This window comes from Lepisosteus oculatus, chromosome 23, assembly GCF_040954835.1.
Source record: "Lepisosteus oculatus isolate fLepOcu1 chromosome 23, fLepOcu1.hap2, whole genome shotgun sequence".
NCBI lineage: Eukaryota > Metazoa > Chordata > Actinopteri > Semionotiformes > Lepisosteidae > Lepisosteus > Lepisosteus oculatus.
Window position 1 is genome coordinate 4,344,292 of NC_090718.1, and position 20,986 is coordinate 4,365,277.

At 51.4% G+C, this 20,986-nt stretch overlaps 1 protein-coding gene across 3 annotated transcripts in view; it reads left to right on the forward strand.

Moving 5' to 3' along the window:
* Window positions 1–20,986, forward strand: part of dscaml1 (Down syndrome cell adhesion molecule like 1) — a 153,145-nt gene that overhangs the window by 115,451 nt on the left and 16,708 nt on the right. For all 3 annotated transcript variants that reach the window (XM_069182418.1, XM_069182419.1, XM_069182420.1), the window contains exons 13-21: window positions 606–702; window positions 1,676–1,804; window positions 2,684–2,851; window positions 4,192–4,262; window positions 5,534–5,774; window positions 8,152–8,298; window positions 9,433–9,588; window positions 16,121–16,260; window positions 18,739–18,892. In XM_069182418.1, coding sequence (XP_069038519.1) covers window positions 606–702; window positions 1,676–1,804; window positions 2,684–2,851; window positions 4,192–4,262; window positions 5,534–5,774; window positions 8,152–8,298; window positions 9,433–9,588; window positions 16,121–16,260; window positions 18,739–18,892 — 1,303 coding nt within the window. The remainder of the gene's footprint in view (window positions 1–605; window positions 703–1,675; window positions 1,805–2,683; window positions 2,852–4,191; window positions 4,263–5,533; window positions 5,775–8,151; window positions 8,299–9,432; window positions 9,589–16,120; window positions 16,261–18,738; window positions 18,893–20,986) is intronic.

The window sequence follows — 20,986 nt, forward strand, 5'->3', positions numbered from 1 at the left end:
TGTATTGTACAGTACATTGTGTCTCTTGGTCTGGATTGTATTGTACTGTGTCTGGAGTGTACAGTACAGTGTGTCACTGTCTGTATTGTATTGTATAGTATAGCGTGTCTCTGTGTCTGTATTGTACAGTGTCAGTATCTATATTGTACAGTACAGTGTGTCACTGTATTGTATAGTATAGCGTGTCTCTGTGTCTGTATTGTACAGTGTCAGTGTCTATATTGTACAGTACAGTGTGTCTCTGTCTGTATTGTATTGTATAGTAAAGCATGTCTCTGTGTCTGTATTGTACAGTGTCAGTGTCTATATTGTACAGTACAGCGTATCTCATTGTCTGTATTATACTGTACAGTGTCACTGTGTCTGTATTATATTGCACAGTACAGCGTGTCACTGTATTGTATTGTACAGTACAACATGCCTCTGTGTCTATATTGTATTGTACAGTAAAGACTGTCACTGTTTCTGTATTGTACATATTGTACATATGTATTGTAATGTGACAGTACAGCACAGTTCAGGGCAGTGTGCCTCAGTGTGACGCTACTGTACTGTAAAAGGTGTTCTGCTTTTTCTAACTGTGATTCCTGCTCTGTCTCCTCCAGCTGATTCCAGCAGACCGCAGTGACTCGGTCTTCTTCTCCTGCCATGCAATCAATTCCTATGGCGAAAGCCGTGGCCTCATCCAGCTCACTGTGCAAGGTATCATTGACCACTGACCACTGACCACTGACCCCTGACCACCAGCCCAGCACAGACACTGGACAAAACCCCTGACCACCAGCCCAGCATAGACACTGGACAATACCCCTGACCACCAGCCCACCACAGACACTGACAGTATCCCTGACCACCAGCCCAGCACAGACGCTGGACAATACCCCTGACCACCAGCCCAGCACAGACACTGACAGTACCCCTGACCACCAGCCCAGCACAGACACTGGACAGTACCCCTGACCACCAGCCCACCACAGACACTGACAGTACCCCTGACCACCAGCCCAGCACAGACACTGGACAGTACCCCTGACCACCACCCCAGGACACATGAAAGGCCACATGAAAAACAGGACCTGGACAATCAAATTCAGTCTTTTTCAGGAAATCAACTGGGCATTTGAGTTTTTTAATCTGACAAAAAAATAGTTGAGCCACAGACCTGTGCTTTAACAACCTTTCCATTTAGAATTTATTCTCTTCTTACTGCTTTTGGGTTTGTGCTCTTGTGAACAGCCGAATCTCTTACTGTCACATGGAGCCTGTTACCTTACACAGCTGTTTGGAGATGTACGAGCCTGTGTCCTCTTTGTTACTCCTGTGACCACAGAGAAGACCCTTTGTGTTAGAATTATTTCCTTTTGGAGGTGCTGTTTTTTCCCCAGCGTTAGTATACTTTCTCATTTGCTGGGTGGCAGTTAGGAAGAGAATAAAATACAATAGAGAGGAACTCAGTATTATTATGACTATAAAGCAGTAATTTAGGGATTGATGTTGTAGTTTGTCTGGAGACAATACTGATGTCACTCTGAAATAATCAGCTTACAATAAGTTATTTCCCATCGACCCAAAAGGCACGTTTTGTCAACCAAAACTGCAAATGACTTATCAGCGACACTGGTGGGTGAGTGTTGTCCAGGTGTGTCCAGTGCTGAGTGAGTGCTCTCCCTCCCAGAGCCCCCCGACCCCCCCGAGCTGGAGGTGAAGGAGGTGAAGGCCCGCAGCATGAACCTGCGCTGGACCCAACGCTTCGACGGCAACAGCATCATCACCAGCTTCGACATCGAGTACAAGAACAAGTCAGGTACAGCGGGACAGCGGTCCTCACACTGCCCTGCGCTGCCACACTGGGGCTGTGTCAGCACTGCCCTGCGCTGTCACACTAGGGCTGTGTCAACACTGCCCTGAGCACACTGGGGCTGTCAGCACTGCCCTGAAGCAAATTGGGGCTGTGTTAACACTGCAGTGAACACACTGGGGCTTAACACTGCCCTGAGCACACTGGGGCTGTCAGCACTGCCCTGAGCACATTTGGGCTGTGTTAACACTGCCCTGAGCACACTGGGGCTGTGTTAACGCTGCAGTGAACACACTGGGGCTTAACACTGCTCTGAGCACATTGGGGCTGTGTTAACACTGCCCTGAGCATACTGGGGCTGTGTTAACAGTGCCCTGAGCACACTGGGGCTATGTCAGCATTGCCCTGAGCACACTGGGGCTGTGTCAACACTGCCCTGAGCACATTGGGGCTGTGTCAGCACTGCCCTGAGCACATTGGGGCTGTGTTAACACTGCCCTGAGCTCACTGGGGCTATGTCAGCACTGCCCTGAGCACACTGGGGCTGTGTCAACACTGCCCTGAGCACATTGGGGCAGAGACAGTGGCCCAGTAGAGTTCAGGGCTCCAGCCAGTCCTGTCGCAGGAAGGACCTGGCAGTTGTGGAGGAACGCAAGCAGTAACCACACCATCTTTAATTCAGTATGCAGCATCCAAAGAATCAGAGCCCGTCGTTTGCACTGTAGCTCGCCTGATGCAGGAAGGGAGTGCAAGGCGCTTCCTTGTCTCGCTCATGCCCGCCTCCTCTTCCTGACCCTGTCCCCTGCCCTGGTCTTCCTCCGCCCTCCGCATGTCCCAGGGGGCCTCCCACCCCGACTCATTGGGCCGCCTCTCTCTCTCCCGCAGACTCGTGGGACTTCAAGCACGCCACCCGGAACATCTCCCCCACCATCAACCAGGCCAACATCGTGGAGCTGCACCCGGCGCGGGTCTACAGCATCCGCATGTACTCCTTCAACAAGATCGGCCGCAGCGAGGCCAGCAAGGAGCTGACCATCAGCACCGAGGAGGCAGGTAGGTGGCACCCCCCCCTCCTGTCCGCCCGCTCGGTCGTTGGTACACTAATCCCAGGATCTCATCCAGCCACTTCTTACGAAACCAGGGTATCGGCTTCAACGACGTGGCAAGTAGGCTTGTTCCCTTCTCCCACTACCCTCTGCGTAAAGTAGCGCCTCCTGTCCTGATTGAAGGATCTCTCATGAAGCCATTTTGTGGAAGAAACCAGCGTACCTGCTTCAACAGCATGACTGGGCAGCTTGTTCCAGGCTCTTACCACTATTTGGGTAAAGAGGCACCCGCTGTTCTGATTGGAGGATCACATCCAGCCAATCATATTAGTCTCCATGGCATGACTCAATAGCTTGTGCCACACTCCCACCGCCCTTTGTGTAGAGACGGGCCTCCTAAAGGTGAATTTTGCATCTTAAATGTTTGGTTCTGGAAAGATTGTCCTGGACAGATTTCTTGTATCAGTGAGGCAGGTGAACGAAAGCGTGAGACAGGTGAGCTGATGATGCGCTTCCACGTAGCTCTTGCCTCTGTGCTCTGGTTTGTATTTGCAGGTTTCTTCCGAATGAGCTTTCAGGCTTGACTTGGCCAGGACCACATGTATTGTATTTCGATGTTGTCTTTTCACAAGAACCTGCGCCAGCTGCACACAGCCCTTCTTTTCAAGTCTGTTACCGAATCAGCAGCGGACGTGAGCAATATTATCGGAAACATGAAAACAAAATCGCCTTTTATTGATTTGGCAGTTGCTGACGCATACGAGCGGTAAACGTGGTCGTTGGCAAATGACATCTTTGTAGAATTAACATAGAAGGGTCTCAGAGCATCGATTTAACGATTTGTATTTAGGGACTTAGTGTTTAATTTACATTGGCGCAGTGTAGCAGTGATGAACATGTTGGAGAGCTGTTCTATTCCTGCACCGTTTAAACATGGAAAAGCACAACACCTTATTGATCACTGCCAGGCGTCTTTTTAGGTGGCAAACCATGAATTTCACAGCAGTCGCTGCCCCTTGATCCATAAATCATCAGATCCATCATGGACTAGAGCCAGAACGAGGACCCTCTTGTTGTAAGAAAAATGTGGTTCTTAGTCCCTTTCACACAAGCCTGCCTCAAAGCAGAACAAGATACCTGAAACCGGCCTCCCAAAGGTTACGTTTTTAATCTTAAATTTCCGCTTCTGGTAAGATTTGTTCTAGGCGATTTTTTTGTTATCAGTAAGGCCGAGTCAAGCAAACTGAACCAAAGTGTGAGACAGGATGAGCTGACAGATGTCACGGGATCAGCGCTGCTCTCACGGGGACTGACTGACGCCCCCGATACCTGTCTCCTACCTTACAGCACCCGACGGGCCTCCGCTGGACGTCACTCTGCAGCCGATGACCTCCCAGAGCATCCGGGTCACCTGGAAGGTGAGCCGCTGTTCTTGCACCCCTTCGCATTAGCCCTGCTGTCAGACCTGTGACACACCTGTTTAAATGGGCTGGTCTCAGAGGACACTATCAGACACACGCACAGTGGGAGTGATACTGTATCAGACAGACCCACAGTGGGAGTGATACTGTATCAGACACACCCACAGTGGGAGTGATACTGTATCAGACAACACCCACTGTGGGAGTGATACTGTATCAGACACGCCCACAGTGGGTGTGACACTGTATCAGACACACCCATAGTGGGTGTGATACTGTATCAGACAACACCCACCGTGGGAGTGATACTGTATCAGACACGCCCACAGTGGGTGTGACACTGTATCAGACATGCCCACAGTGGGTGTGACACTGTATCAGACATGCCCACAGGGGGTGTGACACTGTATCAGACACGCCCACAGTGGGAGTGATTCTGTATGCTGCATCAGTAGAAATAAGGTGGAAATAGTGCTCTTTAAAAATAATGCTCTTTACAATATAGTACATAACTCTTACATATACATCTTCCCAAACAACGTAACTTTCCGTGGACCCATCAGTCGGATGCACTGAAGCCATCCAATATAGTGGCCCCACTCTCTCCAGACAGCAGGTGTGGAACCAGCTGGAACAACTTCCTTGGTTTTTGAATTGTCACCCTGCCAGTGATCTTCTTCCATCTGGTTAGGCGACAGGGGGGTGGAATTCTGGGGAATGTAGTTCAGGCAAGAGCTGCTGTCTTGTCTGAACCCACCTTCCCAGCGCAGACTAATTGTGTCAAGATTTGGCCGGGGGGGGGCAATATAAAAGACGTCATCTCAAGCTTGCACCTCTAGGCTTTGCAGTGTATTTATCTTACAGTGATGTTAAACTGCTTAAACTGTTACAAGTCCCAATCATACAACACATGGCAGAAGTAACTGAATTCAGCTTTAAATATGTTTTTTTTTAACCGTGAATGGTTTGGTTGTGTTTTGTGCTGGTTGAATATTAGGAGCAGTGAGGCATCACGCTGCTTGAGTCATTTTGCCCGAACCATACAGCGTGTTCCCTCCCCTGGCTGTCCTCTAGTCTCTGTGGGCACCCCTGTCTCTTACTCAGCACTGAGACTCGTTCAGTGTCCACCCTCTCACTCTCCTCAAAGCTGGGTGCAGTTCTGTTGGACTCATTTGGCCCAAGCCTTACAGTGTGTGCATGCACAGCCGGTGAAGTCCCAGTGGATCCTCTCCAACAGGCTTTCTTCTCTCCTTCCCTCCCTCTCTCAGGCCCCAAAGAAGGAGCTTCAGAATGGGGTGATCCGGGGCTACCAGATCGGATACCGGGAGAATGGACCCGGCAGCAACGGGCAGTACACCATCTCCAACATGAAGGCGACGGGCGACAGCGAGGTGTACACCCTGGACAACCTGAAGAAGTTTGCCCAGTACGGAGTGGTGGTGCAGGCGCTGAACCGAGCCGGCACCGGGCCCTCCAGCACCGAGATCAACTGCACTACGCTGGAGGACGGTGAGGCACAGCCAGCCGGCAACTACCCGGAGACTGGACACGATCCCTGAGCCTCGCTGGTCCTGAACACACTGCACACTGCACACTGGTCCTGAACACACTGCACACTGGTCCTGAACACACTAGCACACTGCACACTGGTCCCCAATTCACACTGCACACTGGTCCTGAACACACTGCCACACTGCCAACTGGTCCTGAACGCACTGCACACCGATCCTCACTGCACACTGGTCCTGAACACACTGCACGCTGATCCTGAACACACTGCACACTGGTTCCTGAACACACTACACACTGGTCCTGAACACACTGCACACTGGTCCTGAACACACTGCACGCTGGTCCTCACTTCATACTGCACACTGGTCCTGAACACACTGCACACCGATCCTCACTTCACACTGAAGACTAGTCCTGAACACACTGCACACTGGTTCTCACTTCACACTGTACTTCAATGACTTTTGTGTATGAAGTGCAGTGTGTGAGGTTCAGCTGACAGTGTATTGCACCCTTCTCTGTGATGTCTGCCATCTCCTCTTGGAGGCGCTATGCTGCTCCCTAATTGATCCATCGGGGGCCCATGACTGCAATCACGCACCAACACTCTTCCACTCAGCTCCTCCTCCATCCTTCAGCCCTAATTAGCCCTCTCATTAAAGTGTCACAACCGGGGTGAGAGAGAGTCCCATTACTGTCATAAAGCACCAAACGCCTGCCCACACTGCACTCTCCCCAGTGCTTATTTCTGTATGACCGATCTGCCGCTCTCTCCAATATGACTGCTTCCTCCTCCTACCCGTCATATCCCATAACGAATCCCCAGAAGTACCGTAAGGACCTAAAGGAAGCCAGAGCACAATGAGAATAGGAATAATAACAGTGATGACAGCGATAGAGATGATAGTCATCATTAGTGTGTCTTCTCGTTCCTGTTCTTCCAGCTGCAGTTAAACACAGCTGGGATAGCATTCTCTTCCCACTCTCCCCCCTCTCTCCCGCTCGCTGCCTCCCCATCCGCAGTGTCCTCTTGTCCGTCTCCTCCGTCTCCTTCCTGCCTGCTCCGTGTATCCCCGTCTGTTCCCTCCCTCTTCCCTTACCTCGCTCCCTTCCTCCCTCTCCCCCCCGCCTCCCTCTTCTCTCATGGCTACAGGGTCTGCAAACAGTAATCAATTAGATTCCGCCACAGCAGGCTGGTAATGATGTTACCTAAGTGGCAGTTAGTGTAAAGGCTGTCTGGGGGTCTGCATAGCTCAGCCCCACCGGTCTCCTCAATAAACACCGTCATTTCTCTTCCGCAGTTGTTAGCTGCAGCTGAGCACTGTTGCGCCAGTCCGCCTCTCTCTCCCCCGCAGAACAGCCTCCCCCGCGCCGTGTCCACGAGCAGTGGACATCAGCCGTCCTCAGGAGCAGAACTTGACCTGAGCCGACGCCACTGCCCCTGTCAGCCCTGGCATCATGGGAAATGGATACTGGCCCAGCTACGTCTGGGCAAGGCTGGGTGGCTGAGTTAGCCAGGGACGAGGGCCTGTAGTTAAGAGCTCACCAGCTCCGAGTCCAGCTGCAGCTGCCTCCTTTCTGACACCCTAACGAACTAACCAAGCTAGACAAAAGACACAATTGCTTCCGGTAAATTGTGTAGTAACTCAGAACCCCTAACTTCTGCCAAGGCTAAGATACCGTGCTGCCTTCTTAAGAAGCAAGGTCTTCTTTGAGGTGAAACGTTGCATGATGGTTTGGGGGAGCTGGAAATGAGTAAATCTCACGTCAGAGACACATCCATTCTACAGAGGCGAAACAGTGGGTATCTATGGCAGTGCTGCGGCAGAGATGTGCGTTCTGCTGTGCTGCAAGAAACACAGGGAGATTAAACCAACATGCTTCCCTAAAGCAGCACCTCGAATTCCTTTCTTCCCAAGATGCCAATTTGGCTGCACAGTCCCATAATGCTCTTCTTCACCCTGGCCCTTTTCTCCATCGCTTCTCGTTCTTTCCCACTTGTTACTTTTCCCAACTTCGTGTTCAGCTGTCCATCGGACACACGTCTTTGGCTTTTTAAACCTCTTGCCATAGACAGGTGTGGAACAGTGGGTCTTAAACAGAAGTTCAGAAGGAGGTCAGACCCTAATCTCACCCATTTCCTCCCCCCACATATACAGTAAATCCCCCGTTTCTTTCAGACTTGCATTTGTGTTTAGTTTTTGCTCCCCTCCCCCCACCGCGGGGGGTACCCACACCTCCAGTGTCCCAGATGTCCTGTCTTCCTTCGCAGCCAGGCGAGTTACCCCAGTCCAGCTCACGACTCGAATCGCGCCTCTTCTCCGCCCGAGGTGCCGAACTAACGTTCCTCTCCCTCCTCCCCTGCCCGTGGCAGTGCCCAGCCAGCCCCCGGAGAACGTGCGCGTGATGTCCATCACCTCCGACGTGGCCGTGCTGTCGTGGTCCGAGCCCCCCCGCATCACGCTGAACGGCGTGCTGAAAGGGTACCGCATCATCTACTGGTCGATCTTCCCGGACGGAGGTGGGTGCCCTTGACTTCAGCCTGTTCCTGTGTGTGACTGTGTGGGGTGGGGGTCTGCCAGGGTCTTATTAGTAGTAATAATAATAAAAAAAACTTTATCTTATATGGCGCCTTTAAAGGTGGCTTCTCAAAGCGCTTTACAGAATGACAGCAACAATAAATAACAAGAATACACAATTACAATACACGGAGAAGACCGTGGATGGTGGCACTAAGTATAGTAGGAGCAGAGGGGTAAAGAATGGAACCAGTTCAGTAAAGGCTCTTCTGAAGAAGAGGGTTTTGAGTCTGGATTTGAAGGAGTTTAGAGAAGGTGACACGAATATCCTTGGGCAGAGAGTTCCAGAGCTTTGGTGCTCAGCAGGAGAAGGCCCTGTCACCCATACAATGTAGACGGGCTTGGGGGACAGTTAGGATACCAGAATTAGAAGAGCGAAGGTTGCGAGGTGGGGAGTAGTGTGATAATAGTACTGAGGTACTGAGGTGCTAAGCCATGCAGAGCCTTATAGGTGAGCATGAGGATTTTAAAGTCCACACGGAAGCCAGTGCAAGGACTCCAGGACAGGAGTAATGTGACCACTTCCACTAGACCTGGTCCGGATTCTTGCTGTCGAATTTTGGACATACTGTACTGCAGTTCAATGTAGATTTACCGTGTAGATTATAGTAGTATAGTTTAGATTATAGTATGTAGTGTAGTATAGATTGTAGTAGTAGCCTTACCATGTCTCAGTCTGAGACGGTATGATCCCATGTCTGGTGTGTCAGTATTGTGCAGTAACTGAAGGAGTTGCCAAGACGAGAGTGTCCCGTTCTCGTTTCTTTAACTTATCTTATGCTGCTTTTATGTTTCCATCTGGGGGTAGTGCCTGTCTCAGCATGGCTGACCTACCCTAGTGTCAGCTTGTTTGGGATTCACTGTGCAGTACTGCTGTTTCTCTGCCTCTTAGCTGCATCTGTGTCCGATCCGCCACGTAGACGTCTGTGTGCTTAAAAGCATCCAGAGCTCTGTGTGTGTGGACAAGTTCTTCAGTGTGCGTTTTTTAAGACTCGGGACCAAGCGCGTGTGACAGATCCATACTGTCCGCACCTGCAGGCGATCTCTTTCTCTTCATGTCTCTCTCACTCCCGTAGAGTGGGGAGAGATGCAGAACATCACAACAACACGAGAGAGGGTGGAGCTGAAGGGGCTGGAGAAATTCACCAACTACAGCGTGCAGGTGCTGGCATACACGCAGGCCGGCGACGGGGTCAGGAGCCGCATGCTGAACGTCCAGACCAAGGAGGACAGTGAGTACACGCTCGTGCTTTCAGAAAAATCACTTGTCAATATAGCGCCTTCCAAACCCAATGACACTGTACAAATGGTAAATGGAGAGGGTAGGTACTGGGGCTGTAGGGAGGGGAGAGGGTAGGTACTGGGGCTGTAGAGAGGGGAGAGGGTAGGTACTGGGGCTGTAGAGAGGGGAGAGGGTAGGTACTGGGGCTGTAGAGGGGAGAGGGTAGGTACTGGGGCTGTAGAGGGGAGAGGGTAGGTACTGGGGCTGTAGGGAGGGGAGAGGGTAGGTACTGGGGCTGTAGAGAGGGGAGAGGGTAGGTACTGGGGCTGTAGGGAGGGGAGAGAGTAGGTACTGGGGCTGTAGGGAGGGGAGAGGGTAGGTACTGGGGCTGTAGGGAGGGGAGAGGGTAGGTACTGGGGCTGTAGAGAGGAGAGGGTAGGTACTGGGGCTGTATATGCAGTTGCAGCAGCAGAGCAGTGAGAGAGGAGAGGAAGGAGGAGGTGGAGGTGGGATCTGAACAAAGGCTCGTGCCCCTGGGCGAGGTGCTGAGGGAGGGAGAGGGGGGCGGTCAGGGGAGGAGGGTGATTAAAGCTTATTTGTGGGCTGATGTGCCATTAACAGTGTTAATGAGAATTAAGAAGCTTGCGCTTATGGCCGAAGGGGGGTCTCACACAGCTTACCGCCTATACAAGAAGGGATTAATTCTTCATGGATTAGAGAGAATTAATTTGTGCTTACACTGTTGAGGTTTGGATTAGGGTTGTATCTGTGTCTCCTGGCCTCAGAGAAAAGGGAATGGGGGAAGGGGCTGCAGATGGGGCATCGGAACAAGAAACGCTGGCAACGCTGGCCATGACGCGCGCTCTGAAACACTTGCACGCTTGCCTCATGATAAAGTACTCATGATACACATTGCCTGTATTGTAAATAAAAAATATCAATAACCCTCACACTTCTATAGCTCTGTTCTGGAGACTTCACTCAAAGCGCTTTTCAGGTCATGGGGATCCCCTCCACCCCCACCAGTGTGCAGCCCCACCTGGATGATGCTCCAGTCCTCTCCCCACACACCAGCTCTCAGTGGGGAGGAGAGCAGAGTGATGAAGCCAGTTCAGAGATGGGGATTATTAGGAGGCCAGGACTGGTAAAGACCAGGGGGAAATTTGGCCAGGACACTGGGGTAACACCCCTACTCTTTTTGAGAAACACCCTGGGGTTTTTAATGACCACAGAGAGTCAGGACCTCAGTTTTACGTCTCATCCGAAGGACGGCACCTGTTTACAGTGTAGTGTCCCCGTCACTATACTGGGGCATTAGGACCCACACAGATTGCAGGATGAGCGCCCCTTACTGGTCCCACTAACACTATTGACTGGTACAGGTACTGGCCAGACTCACACCTGCTGAGCTACGGTGGGCTGTCAGTTGCAGGGCGATATAGCTGCTGGCTGTATCACACTGTCATGTGTTCCAGTTCTGCTAACACAGATAGCATACATCTGGCCATCAACCTGCAACCTGCTGCGTGTCCTATAAGATCTGTGTCCTCTCCTTGGCAAAATCCATACCTGCGAGATTTGACCAATTTCAGACTGGTCCCTGGGCTTGAAGCCGTTTCCAGTCGGTGACTTCAACAGAATGTTGTGAAGTCACTCCCCTGAGCTCTGGAAAGTGTAGAAAATAGCAGAATTCAGGTGTCCGGACCCTGAAGGCTTGATGGGATCGAGACGCTGGCTAGCTCAAGGTGTGCCCACACCTGCTTCTCTGCCATTGCTCAAAAGGCTACACACACACAGTCACTTTCTCTGCAAGTGTGTGTGTGTGGCTTCTTCCCTGGCTCTCCCTGGCTCTTCCGGAGAGTCGTATAAAATTAAAATGTTAATCATGTTAATTATGGACTGCACCGTGAGATTAAGACGCTCTCCTGCTGGATCTAGAAGCCGCTGTCTTTCGGGGTTGGGAAGCTGTGGACGAAAGCTGTTGCGGATTTCGGTTTATTATCGGTTTGGCCCGCTCTTTTTTGTTTTCCTCCTCTCCGCCTTTGTGACTGACTCTCTGCCATCTCTTTGCTCTGCCTCCTTCCTGTGTTTAACCATTTCGCTGTCTCCTGCCTCGTCCCGTCTCCTGGTCTTCTCCCTCTGCCTCTCTGAAGCGTGCTCTCACTTTGTGTGTCCTTCCCCCCCTCACTCCGACACTTTTCTCCCCCCTCTCTCTCTGCCCCTCCCTCTCCCAGTCCAGTCGTGTCAGCGCAGGGCCTCAGTGATGTGTGTTGTCAGCGTGTCCGGAGGCAGGCTGGTCTCCACACAACACACAGCGAACATGACATCTCTCCCCTCTCAGCGCCCTGCTAACATATGGAGGGGTGATTGGAGACGGTTTCTGCAAATTCTCTCCCAAGTGAAAGGCACAGCCTCTAGGATTTCATTTGCCTTTTCTGTTTGTTGTTGTTCTTGTTCTGCTGCAGGGTGATATCCATCTATCTAGTACAGTAGGTTTTGCAGTCTGTAAAGCTAGATGTGATGCAGAGAGTAGACGTTAACTGTGCTGTATGATAGCAGATAGAGGGGGAACTACTCTTAAGTTTAGAGCCAATTCTCTGCTGATCATTTGTCAATTTCCAACCCAGAGGAAAAGATAAAATGTTCATATCTGCGCTCCAGAGTGTTGATATGCATGTCTTTGTTTGCAAAGTGTGTTCTGTGTTCCAGCTTTGGAGAATTTTAAAATGTGCAGACATGTCTCGCATATTGCAGTCAAGCAATTCACCATGGAGAGAACTAAGATCAAGAGGTCTTAGATCTTCCACCACGTTTCCACTGGTGCCCCTTGGTTCGAGTTTCACTCTTCGCTCTGAAGAAGTCCGCTGGGATGACTTTGTCAGTGCCTTTGAGGAGTTTCGGAGCTTGGGTCAGACCCTCTCCTAATAGTCTTTCTTCACGACTATAAGGATTCAGTTCCTTCTGCCTGCCAGTGTAGGAGATCTAGCATCTGTTTCCTGACCAACGCTACCCCGATAGGTGACAGTCCTAGGAGCCCAGCGTCTGCATCTCTCATTTTCTGGTGTAGCATCTCCGTTTTCCCAGTAGGTCATTCTGCTCTGATTGTCTCCATGTCACTTTTTAAATACCCCCTCCCAAATGGGGGATTTGGAGGAACAGTATAGTAGATGAGCCCTCCCATAAATTCTTTGCCCTACTACCATCTGGAAAAAGATATCGCAGTGTACGGGCCTGCTCCACCAGACTCTGTAACAGCTTTTTCCCTCAGGCTGTCAGGCTTATCAACACCCTGGTTCCTACTTGTACCCACTCCAGTTCCAGAAACAAGGTTAAACCCCCCCAGTGTTAAGTGTATATTGTGTGATGTATCTTTTGCACTATTCTGTAACAGTTAGATTGCACTATGTACATATCCTGTGTACACTGCCCCTGTTCCGGCTTACACTGTCTTAGTTTGCACAATCTTATTTATTAATATTGGTATTATTAGTCCTGTCTACTTTGGCTATGTCAGTGTCTTGCCTGTAATTGCACTGTGGACCAGGAGGAACGATATTTTGTTCCACTGTATACTTGTATATGGCTGGAATGACAAATAAACTTGAACTTGAATTGCAAGTGCAGCGATCATGACCAGCTGGGAGAGAGCCATGCTCCACTAGTTAGTTGGCCTTTTAAGAACTGATCTCTGGTCCTTGCAATGAGGACACAGTCTGCAGATTGCCATGTCTGCCAGTCAGCGGTCTGAGGTTAAAAAAAACTCCATCCATTTTCTAACCTCATTATCCAGTATGAGGTTGCAGGGGAGCCGGAGCCTATCCCAGCATGCAACGAGCCCAAGGCAGGGTACACCCTGGACAGGACACTAGTCCTTGCAGGATACACACAGACAAACACACTCACACCAAGCTATTGTACCTCTGCAGGTATACCTCTGCAGCCCCACTGAAGCTCAGCAGGTGTAAGTCTGGCCAGTACCTGGATGGGAGACTCCTGGGAAAGCTAAGGCTGCTGCTGGAGGAGGTGTTAGTGGGGCCAGTAGGGGGGGCTCACCCTGCAGGCTGTGTGGGTCCTAATGTCCCAGTATAGTGATGGGGGCACAGGACTGTAAACAAAGGGTGCTATCCTTTGGATAAGATGTAAAACTGAGGTCCTGACCCTCTGTGGCCATTAAAAATCCCAGGGAATTTCCAAGTAGGAGTGTTACCTTGGTGTCCTGGCCTTTCCCAGTCATGGCCTCCTAATAATCCCCATCTCTGAACTGGCTTCATCACTCTGCTCTCCTCCCCCCTCAGAGCTGGTGTGTGGGGAGAGTACTGGCGTACTTTGGCTGCCGTTGCATGCCTGGGGGTCACACATTACCTGTAAAGTATTTGGAGTGGAGTGTCCAGAAAAGTGCTGTAAGTGTAGGGAATTATTATTATTATGATGAGCTAACGAGCCCCCCACACCTATATACTTGACTGTTACCCATGAACTCTGACCTGCGGGTAGTTCTAGGGGGCACCTGAGACCCCCTTCCCCCCCTGCAGGCTCAGGCTTCAGCTGAGAGCCTGTCCAGCCCAGTGCAGTGTAGAGCAGTGTACGGCATCCTCGCTGTGGGGTATGGATTAGACAGCTTCGCCGCCTGCCTGGTGACAGGTGCCCAGGCTGCAGATTACAGCCCTGCGGGATTAAACTATAATAATGATGATGATGTATTTTTCCCTAAACTCCATCCAAACCCCTCCTGCTAGAGCCTTAAATATCCTTTCTGCTCCAGATTCGCAGATTCCCTGTCACAGCGCTAAAGCTGCAATAATAATAACTGTCTGTGGTGGAGAATTACTGACCCCCTTCACTCAGTCATTCCTCGTCCCCCTGTCCCTGCTCTGTCCCCTCTCCTGGCTGTCCTCTAGTCCCTGTCTTTGACACCGAATTTCCCAGCCCATCACTGTCCAGACACAAGTTCAGATCCCAGGCTGGGGCTCTTCACTGCAGCCTTACAGAGTCCTGGATGGACACAAGGACAGTGATGGGACCTGGGAATTTAGACAAACCTCGCGGTAGGAGTGTGGAACGACCGCGCGTGGCTTTGCTGTCAGAAGGGATTGAGCGAAGGCTGGAGTTTCGGCTCGTCAGGATATCCCCCCCCCCGATCCCTGCCCCTGCCCCTTGCGGAGCGCCTGCTGTGGAGAGTGTTTCAGCTCTGGGCGTCGGCTCCGGGAAGAGCGCTGCTCACTTCGGCACCCTGCCCCTACACAGCCCACATCCGCCCTCCTCACCGGCCCCGGGGGGGAACCACCTGCCCCTCGCTCCTCCCCCTCCTCTCCCCCAGCCCCCTGCCGCTCCCTCAGATTGGAGGAGGACCGTACGAGTTCCAGCTGAGATGTTGCTGCCCTCCTCTGTCCAGTCCGAGCAGCACATGGGGAGGAGAGTCATGCTGCCTCACCCTGCGCTGCTCTGAGCTGCGCAGAACAAAGTGCTCTCATCTCTACCAAGCCGAACTGAGCTGTGTGCTTTCCGTCAATACGGCGCAGTTTTTTGCACATCAAAAGTCTACACACGCGTTGTTGTAATTTCAGCTTTTGTGGATGTAAAGGCTGAAATCAAGACAAACCATGTCAGACCTGTTTAATGGTATAATGATTGCACCGTAGTTCTTCTAACAAGGGGAGCACATCCACAGTATTTAAAAGAGGGATTATGACTGGGGAGCAGTGTTTACTTTCAGTCTGATCTCTGCCGTTGAGTGTACAGTACTGTACTGCAGATTACACGCACAATTGTATGTACAGTATGTATCTTGTTTTCTGTACGAATCAGTTGAGGACAGGGAGTGGTAGCCCTGCAGTTAAGTGTTGTTTTACAGTTCTGAAAAGTTCTTGCATCGCAAACCCAAATTTTCCTTAAGCACTAACATGTAGGAAGGAGACCTACAGTACTTCATCTACCACTGAAGTCCAGACCTCTCCTGGCAGAGTTTTACCTCCTGACATAAGTTGGAAATTCAGGGAGGCCATACTAAGCAAACCCACAGCGGGCTGGCCACAGTGCTATCTTCTCTTTTATCGATGAAGTACTTGAGGCCTGGCCTTGGTTTGAACTCTCATCCGAATGACGGTACCGCCACCACCGTGTTTCTCTGCAAGAATCAAGCCCTGGTTTAGCGATTCAAGTCCTGGGAGGATGAGCGCCACCTGCTGGTCCACAAACACCACTTCCATGGTTTCTCCTTAAGAAAGGCCCAGCTCCTAAGACCAAACAAAATTGGCCTGCCAGGTGTTCTGGGGCACAGGGTTCAGTTCAGAGGATGGGTGCCCTCTGTGTGGTTTGGGTTAGGGTTCGACCTGAGTTACAGATGTGTCAGGTGAAGACGAGCTGGCCGTAGGTTATATGCTATGCCTCCATATACAGTAGCATCTTAGGGAATGTTCTGTGAGTAATGTGTTCAAGTGTCATTGCATGAAAAGTCAGTTGACCGAAGTTTCTGGTGAGGAATTGTGGGAAACTGACGCTGTTGGCAAGAGCCTAACCTCTCTGTTTTTCTGTTTGTATTTCAGATCCAGGGCCGCCAGCTGGGATCAAGGCTGTGCCCTCGTCTGCCAGCAGCGTGGTGGTGTCCTGGCTGCCCCCGACCAAACCCAACGGCATCATCCTGAAATACACCATCTTCTGTTCCAGCCCCGGCTCCGGGCAGCCTGTAAGTCACAGGGCATCCTGGCAGCTCTGGGGCTGGTCCTCTCTGGAGCACAGCTCCTGAATGTGATTCCCTTTTAAGTGCAATTCTGTAAGCCCGTGCCTTCGAGTGTCCACATTGCTCATGGCCTCTGCGTGTGGCTATAGCCAGGGTGCATCTGCAGAGAGTGGGGGTGTACTGGGGCACCATCTGGGTGCAGCTGAGCTCGTCCTGGCTTCTTCTCTGTGCCATCCTCCAGCTCAGCACTGGCATCCCCACTGGAGCTCAGCAGTGTGAGTCTGGCCAGTACCTGGATGGGGGACTCCTGGGAAAGCTGAGGCTGCTGCTGGAAGAGGTGTTAGTGGGACCAGTAGGGGGCGCTCACCCTGCAGTCTGTGTGGGTCCTAATGCCCCAGTATAGTGACGGGGACACAGTGCCGTCCTTCAGATGAGACGTAAAATCAAGGTCCTGACTCTTTGTGGTCATTAAAAATCCCACGGTGTTTTTTTCCAAAACAGTAAGGGTGTTACCTCAGTGTCCTGGCATGTAAGAGTTAAGCTAGGCCAGGCTGGGCGTGTTCGGCATTGAGGCTTTCCAATAACTCCAGGGTGCCAGTAGGTGGCGCTCTCCCCCCCTCCCCCTCGTAGTAGAATTTCCAGTTCGGTCTCCCAGTATGGGGACGGGGGGCCTGTGCTGCAGGAGCCTTCCGGACATCGCACCTTAATTCAACGGGTGAAGCCATCCACCCCCCTCCGACCTGCTGTTGGCCCAGGTGGGAGATGCACTTCAGGTGTGGATGGAGTAAAGCGCTTTAGGATGCTTTGGAATGAAGCGCTCCCTGCCCCTGCCAGGGTTCGAACCCAGTCTCTCGTGGGCCCCAAGCTCACGAACACAGCGCCCCACCCCACCACACCACATCTTCTGCCTGTGCAGATCTCTGCCCTGTCCGGATTTCAGGGGGGGGTGACGTCACTTCTGTTACCGGCTCTGCGCGCTGAGCCCTGTCATATAAGGGACAGGTATTCATGAAGAATGAATGAACTCGACCCCCACCCCCGGAGCTGGCCTGGACCCCCGGCCTCTGTGCACACGCGTCCCCAGTAAATCACCGCCTCAGGGCCAGAGAGGCCTGCACACTGGCCCCACTGTGCCATAGTGCATGTTGTGTTATCTGTGTGTGTGTGCTCTCTTCTGAGTGTGCGTATCCAGTTGTGTGTGTGTATAGTGTTTCTGTGAGTCTCCTCTCAAGCTCATTTGCATATCTGTGTCTGATCATGTTGCCACGACAACCTCATCTGTTCATCAGGGAGGCTGAGGAACAGCAGTGAGATCAGAGAGGGTGTGAATTACACTCACACACACCGCACTCTCCACACACACACACACCACACACCGCACACTCCACAGGCAATACACTCTCCACACGCACGTTTCAAACACCACACGCCAAACACACACAATACACACCGCACTCTCCACACACACACACACCACACACTACACACCATACACACAGGGCATTCAGTTCCCGAAATCCACTGGGCTGACTAGTGCTCCAGTGATCTGACTGCAGTGCCTGGGGGGGCAGATGGCCCAAGAGATCAAATGAGTCAAATGCAGAGAAGCTAATCTGGCGAGTCGAGCATTATTATAATAATAATAATAACATCCTCACACTTATAATTGCTATAATAATAATTGCTTACACTTCTATAGCGCTGTTCTGGACACTCCACTCAGAGCTCTTTACAGGTCATGGGGATCCCCTCCACCCCCACCAGTGTGCAGCCCCACCTGGATGATGCTCCAGTCCTCTCCCCACACACCAGCTCTCAGTGGGGAGGAGAGCAGAGTGGTGAGGCCAGTTCAGAGATGGGGATTATTAGGAACCCTGGGATGACCGTAGAGAGTCAGGAGAGTCAGAGATTATTTTTTTACAGTATAGCTTTGTACAGTATGATATCTTTTTTACAATGCCCCATCACTGTACTGGGGCATTAGGACCCACACAGACCGCAGGGTGAGCGCCCCCTACTGGCCCCACTAACACCTCTTCCAGCAGCAGCCTCAGCTTTCCCAGGAGTCTCCCATCCAGGTACTGGCCAGGCTCACACCGCTGAGCTCCAGGGGGGCTGCCAGTGCTGAGTTGCAGATTGATATAGCTGCTGGCAATAGAATATGCTGACAGAGATCATGGAACACGCTGCAGTTCTTGTTTATACCTGTCGTGTCTGTGTGTCTCTGGGTGCTCCAGTGTGTCTGTCTCTTGTGTCTGTGTCTCTGGGTGATCCAGTGTGTCTATCTCTTGTGTCTGTGTGTCTCTGGGTGATCCAGTGTGTCTATCCCTTGTGTCTGTGTGTCTCTGGGTGCTCCAGTGTGTCTATCTCTTGTGTCTGTGTGTCTCTGGGTGATCCAGTGTGTCTATCCCTTGTGTCTGTGTGTCTCTGGGTGCTCCGGTGTGTATATCCCTGGTCATCCTTGTGTCTGTGTGTCTCCTGCAGGCCCCCAGCGAGTACGAGTCCAGCCCCGAGCAGCTGTTCTACCGGATAGCCCATCTGACCCGAGGCCAGCAGTACCTCATCTGGGCGGCCGCGGTAACCTCCGCTGGCCGTGGCAACATCAGTGAGAAGGTCACTGTGGAGCCTGCTGGGAAGGGTGAGTCCCCGGGGAGGCCTGAAACCACATCCTGCCTCGCACCGTGCGGAAATGATTCCCAAAATCCAAGCATTTCCCCTCCGGGTCCTGAATCGGCTCTTACTTGCCTCTGAGTCAACTTTTTTTTGTTTTAAAAGTTTTAAAAATTTAAATGCATGTAAATGCAAATATTTTCAGTTGAACTTCACACATTATTTAACAGGTGGAAAACAGGTGTGGGGAAGGAGACAGGGTACTAGCCCAATTTAAGGTAGGGTGGGTGAAGTTACGTAGTATATTACAAGACTATTGATTTTGGGAAAAAAAACTACCGTGCAATTTCCAGAATGTGGACAGGGCTCCTGTTTGAGTCTCCTGGGAGCTGTGCTGAGCTTCTGAGGTCTGACTTCATCAGATCTCAAGGTATTTTCCTCCTCCTCGCTCACATGAAGGACTCGCACCAGCTGGACCCCAGCCCTCACTCTGTCAAATGTGAAAGGACATTTCGTCGGCTGTGTACTGCACCTTACAGTACCTTCCCCTCCAGGACCCTGAGCCCAGGCCGCTCGGGGCCTGTGGTTGAATGGGCTGGCGTGTATCTCCAGGATACTGTAGATTCAACCAGTTCCCTTCGCTCGTTTCTACAGCTCCTTGTGTATTTGGACAGCTCTTCCGTCAGTGACCTGTGCCATTGAGGAGGCTATCCCATGAAGCACAGGGTCAGGACAGTGAAGCAAAGACACACATCTCCGCTGGTGCTGTCTCCTCAAATTGGTTTCTGACCGCATCCATCTTCACTGTCGTTCTCTCTTTACTGGGTCCCTCAGTCTGTCCTCCGTCCTGGAGACCTTCCTCCTCTCAAGGCGCTGTCTTACTGATCAAGACTGCCTTTGTGTTTGTGCGGAGGCTGGGTGAGGACCGCAGGAATCTCTGGAATCTAGTGATGGCTGCTGTGTGGATTCGCCCCCGTCTGTCTCCCTGCTCTGCACTCTTCTCTCTTTCTGCCCCTCTCTTCTCCCCTCTGCTCTCTATTCCCCCTCGTCCATTTGCCTCTCTCCATCCCCTTCTCCCCACTCGCCGTTCTTCCTCCTCTCTTGTCTCCTCTCCTCCGCTCCTCTCGAGCAGCCATGTCAGTGTTCAATTGACGGCAGGCTTTGCTGTAGGGCCACTGTTAATTATTTCACTTGAGCTGGGTCAGCCAAATTAACCAGCCTCCTTCCAAGTCGAGACAAGAAATGTCTTAACCAATAGACACGGTATTTGAGAGAGGAGAAAGGATGGGATCAATATCTTGTGGATTGCCCATGGAGAGAGAGCACAATACAGATAGCGTTCTTTTCCCTGAAGTTAATAACGAGCTGTAAAAGAGCCTCTGTCAGGCAGGCCCACTCAATACTTCATTGAGCAGGCAGGAGTAGTAACAGGGAGAGCACCATTAATATATCAAGAGATGTGTGCTTACTCTCCTGATCAGATAGTGGCTACCTCAGTGAGTCTGTGTGAGGCTACGTAGGTCTGCGTGCGACAGTGCACGTCTGTGTGAGTCTGTGTGTGTCTGTGCGTGATATCACAAGATGTGTGCTTACTCTCCTGCTCAGATAGGCCCTTCCTGAGTGAGGCTGCGCAGGTCTGTGTGCTTCTGTGCAAGTCTGCGTGTGTCTGTGTGTGATATCACAAGATGTGTGCTTACTCTCCCGCTCAGATAGTGGCTTCCTCAGTGAGGCTGCGTGTGACAGTGCACATCTGTGCGATTCTGTGTGGGTCAGTGTGCATCTGTGTGAGGCTGTTTGTGAGTCTATGTGTGATATGAAGAGATGTGTGCTTACTCTTTGATTAGATTGTGGCTACCTCAGCATATCTGGTTACTGCTTATTACTTAGGGGTAGAAGCCTATGGCCTAAGACAAAGGCCCGTGTTTGTGTGTGTTAGTCCGTGGTTATGTTTGTGTGGGTCTCTACATGTGTGTTAGTGTAGAGTGCAACTGTGTGTTTTGCATGTTTGCTTGTAAATTATGTAGGAGACTGAAAACCTTGCATTTAGTGAGCATTTCACTAAAATCACACACAAACACAACCAAATTATTTCTGTATTTTTCCTCACCAGATCTCGCACGTA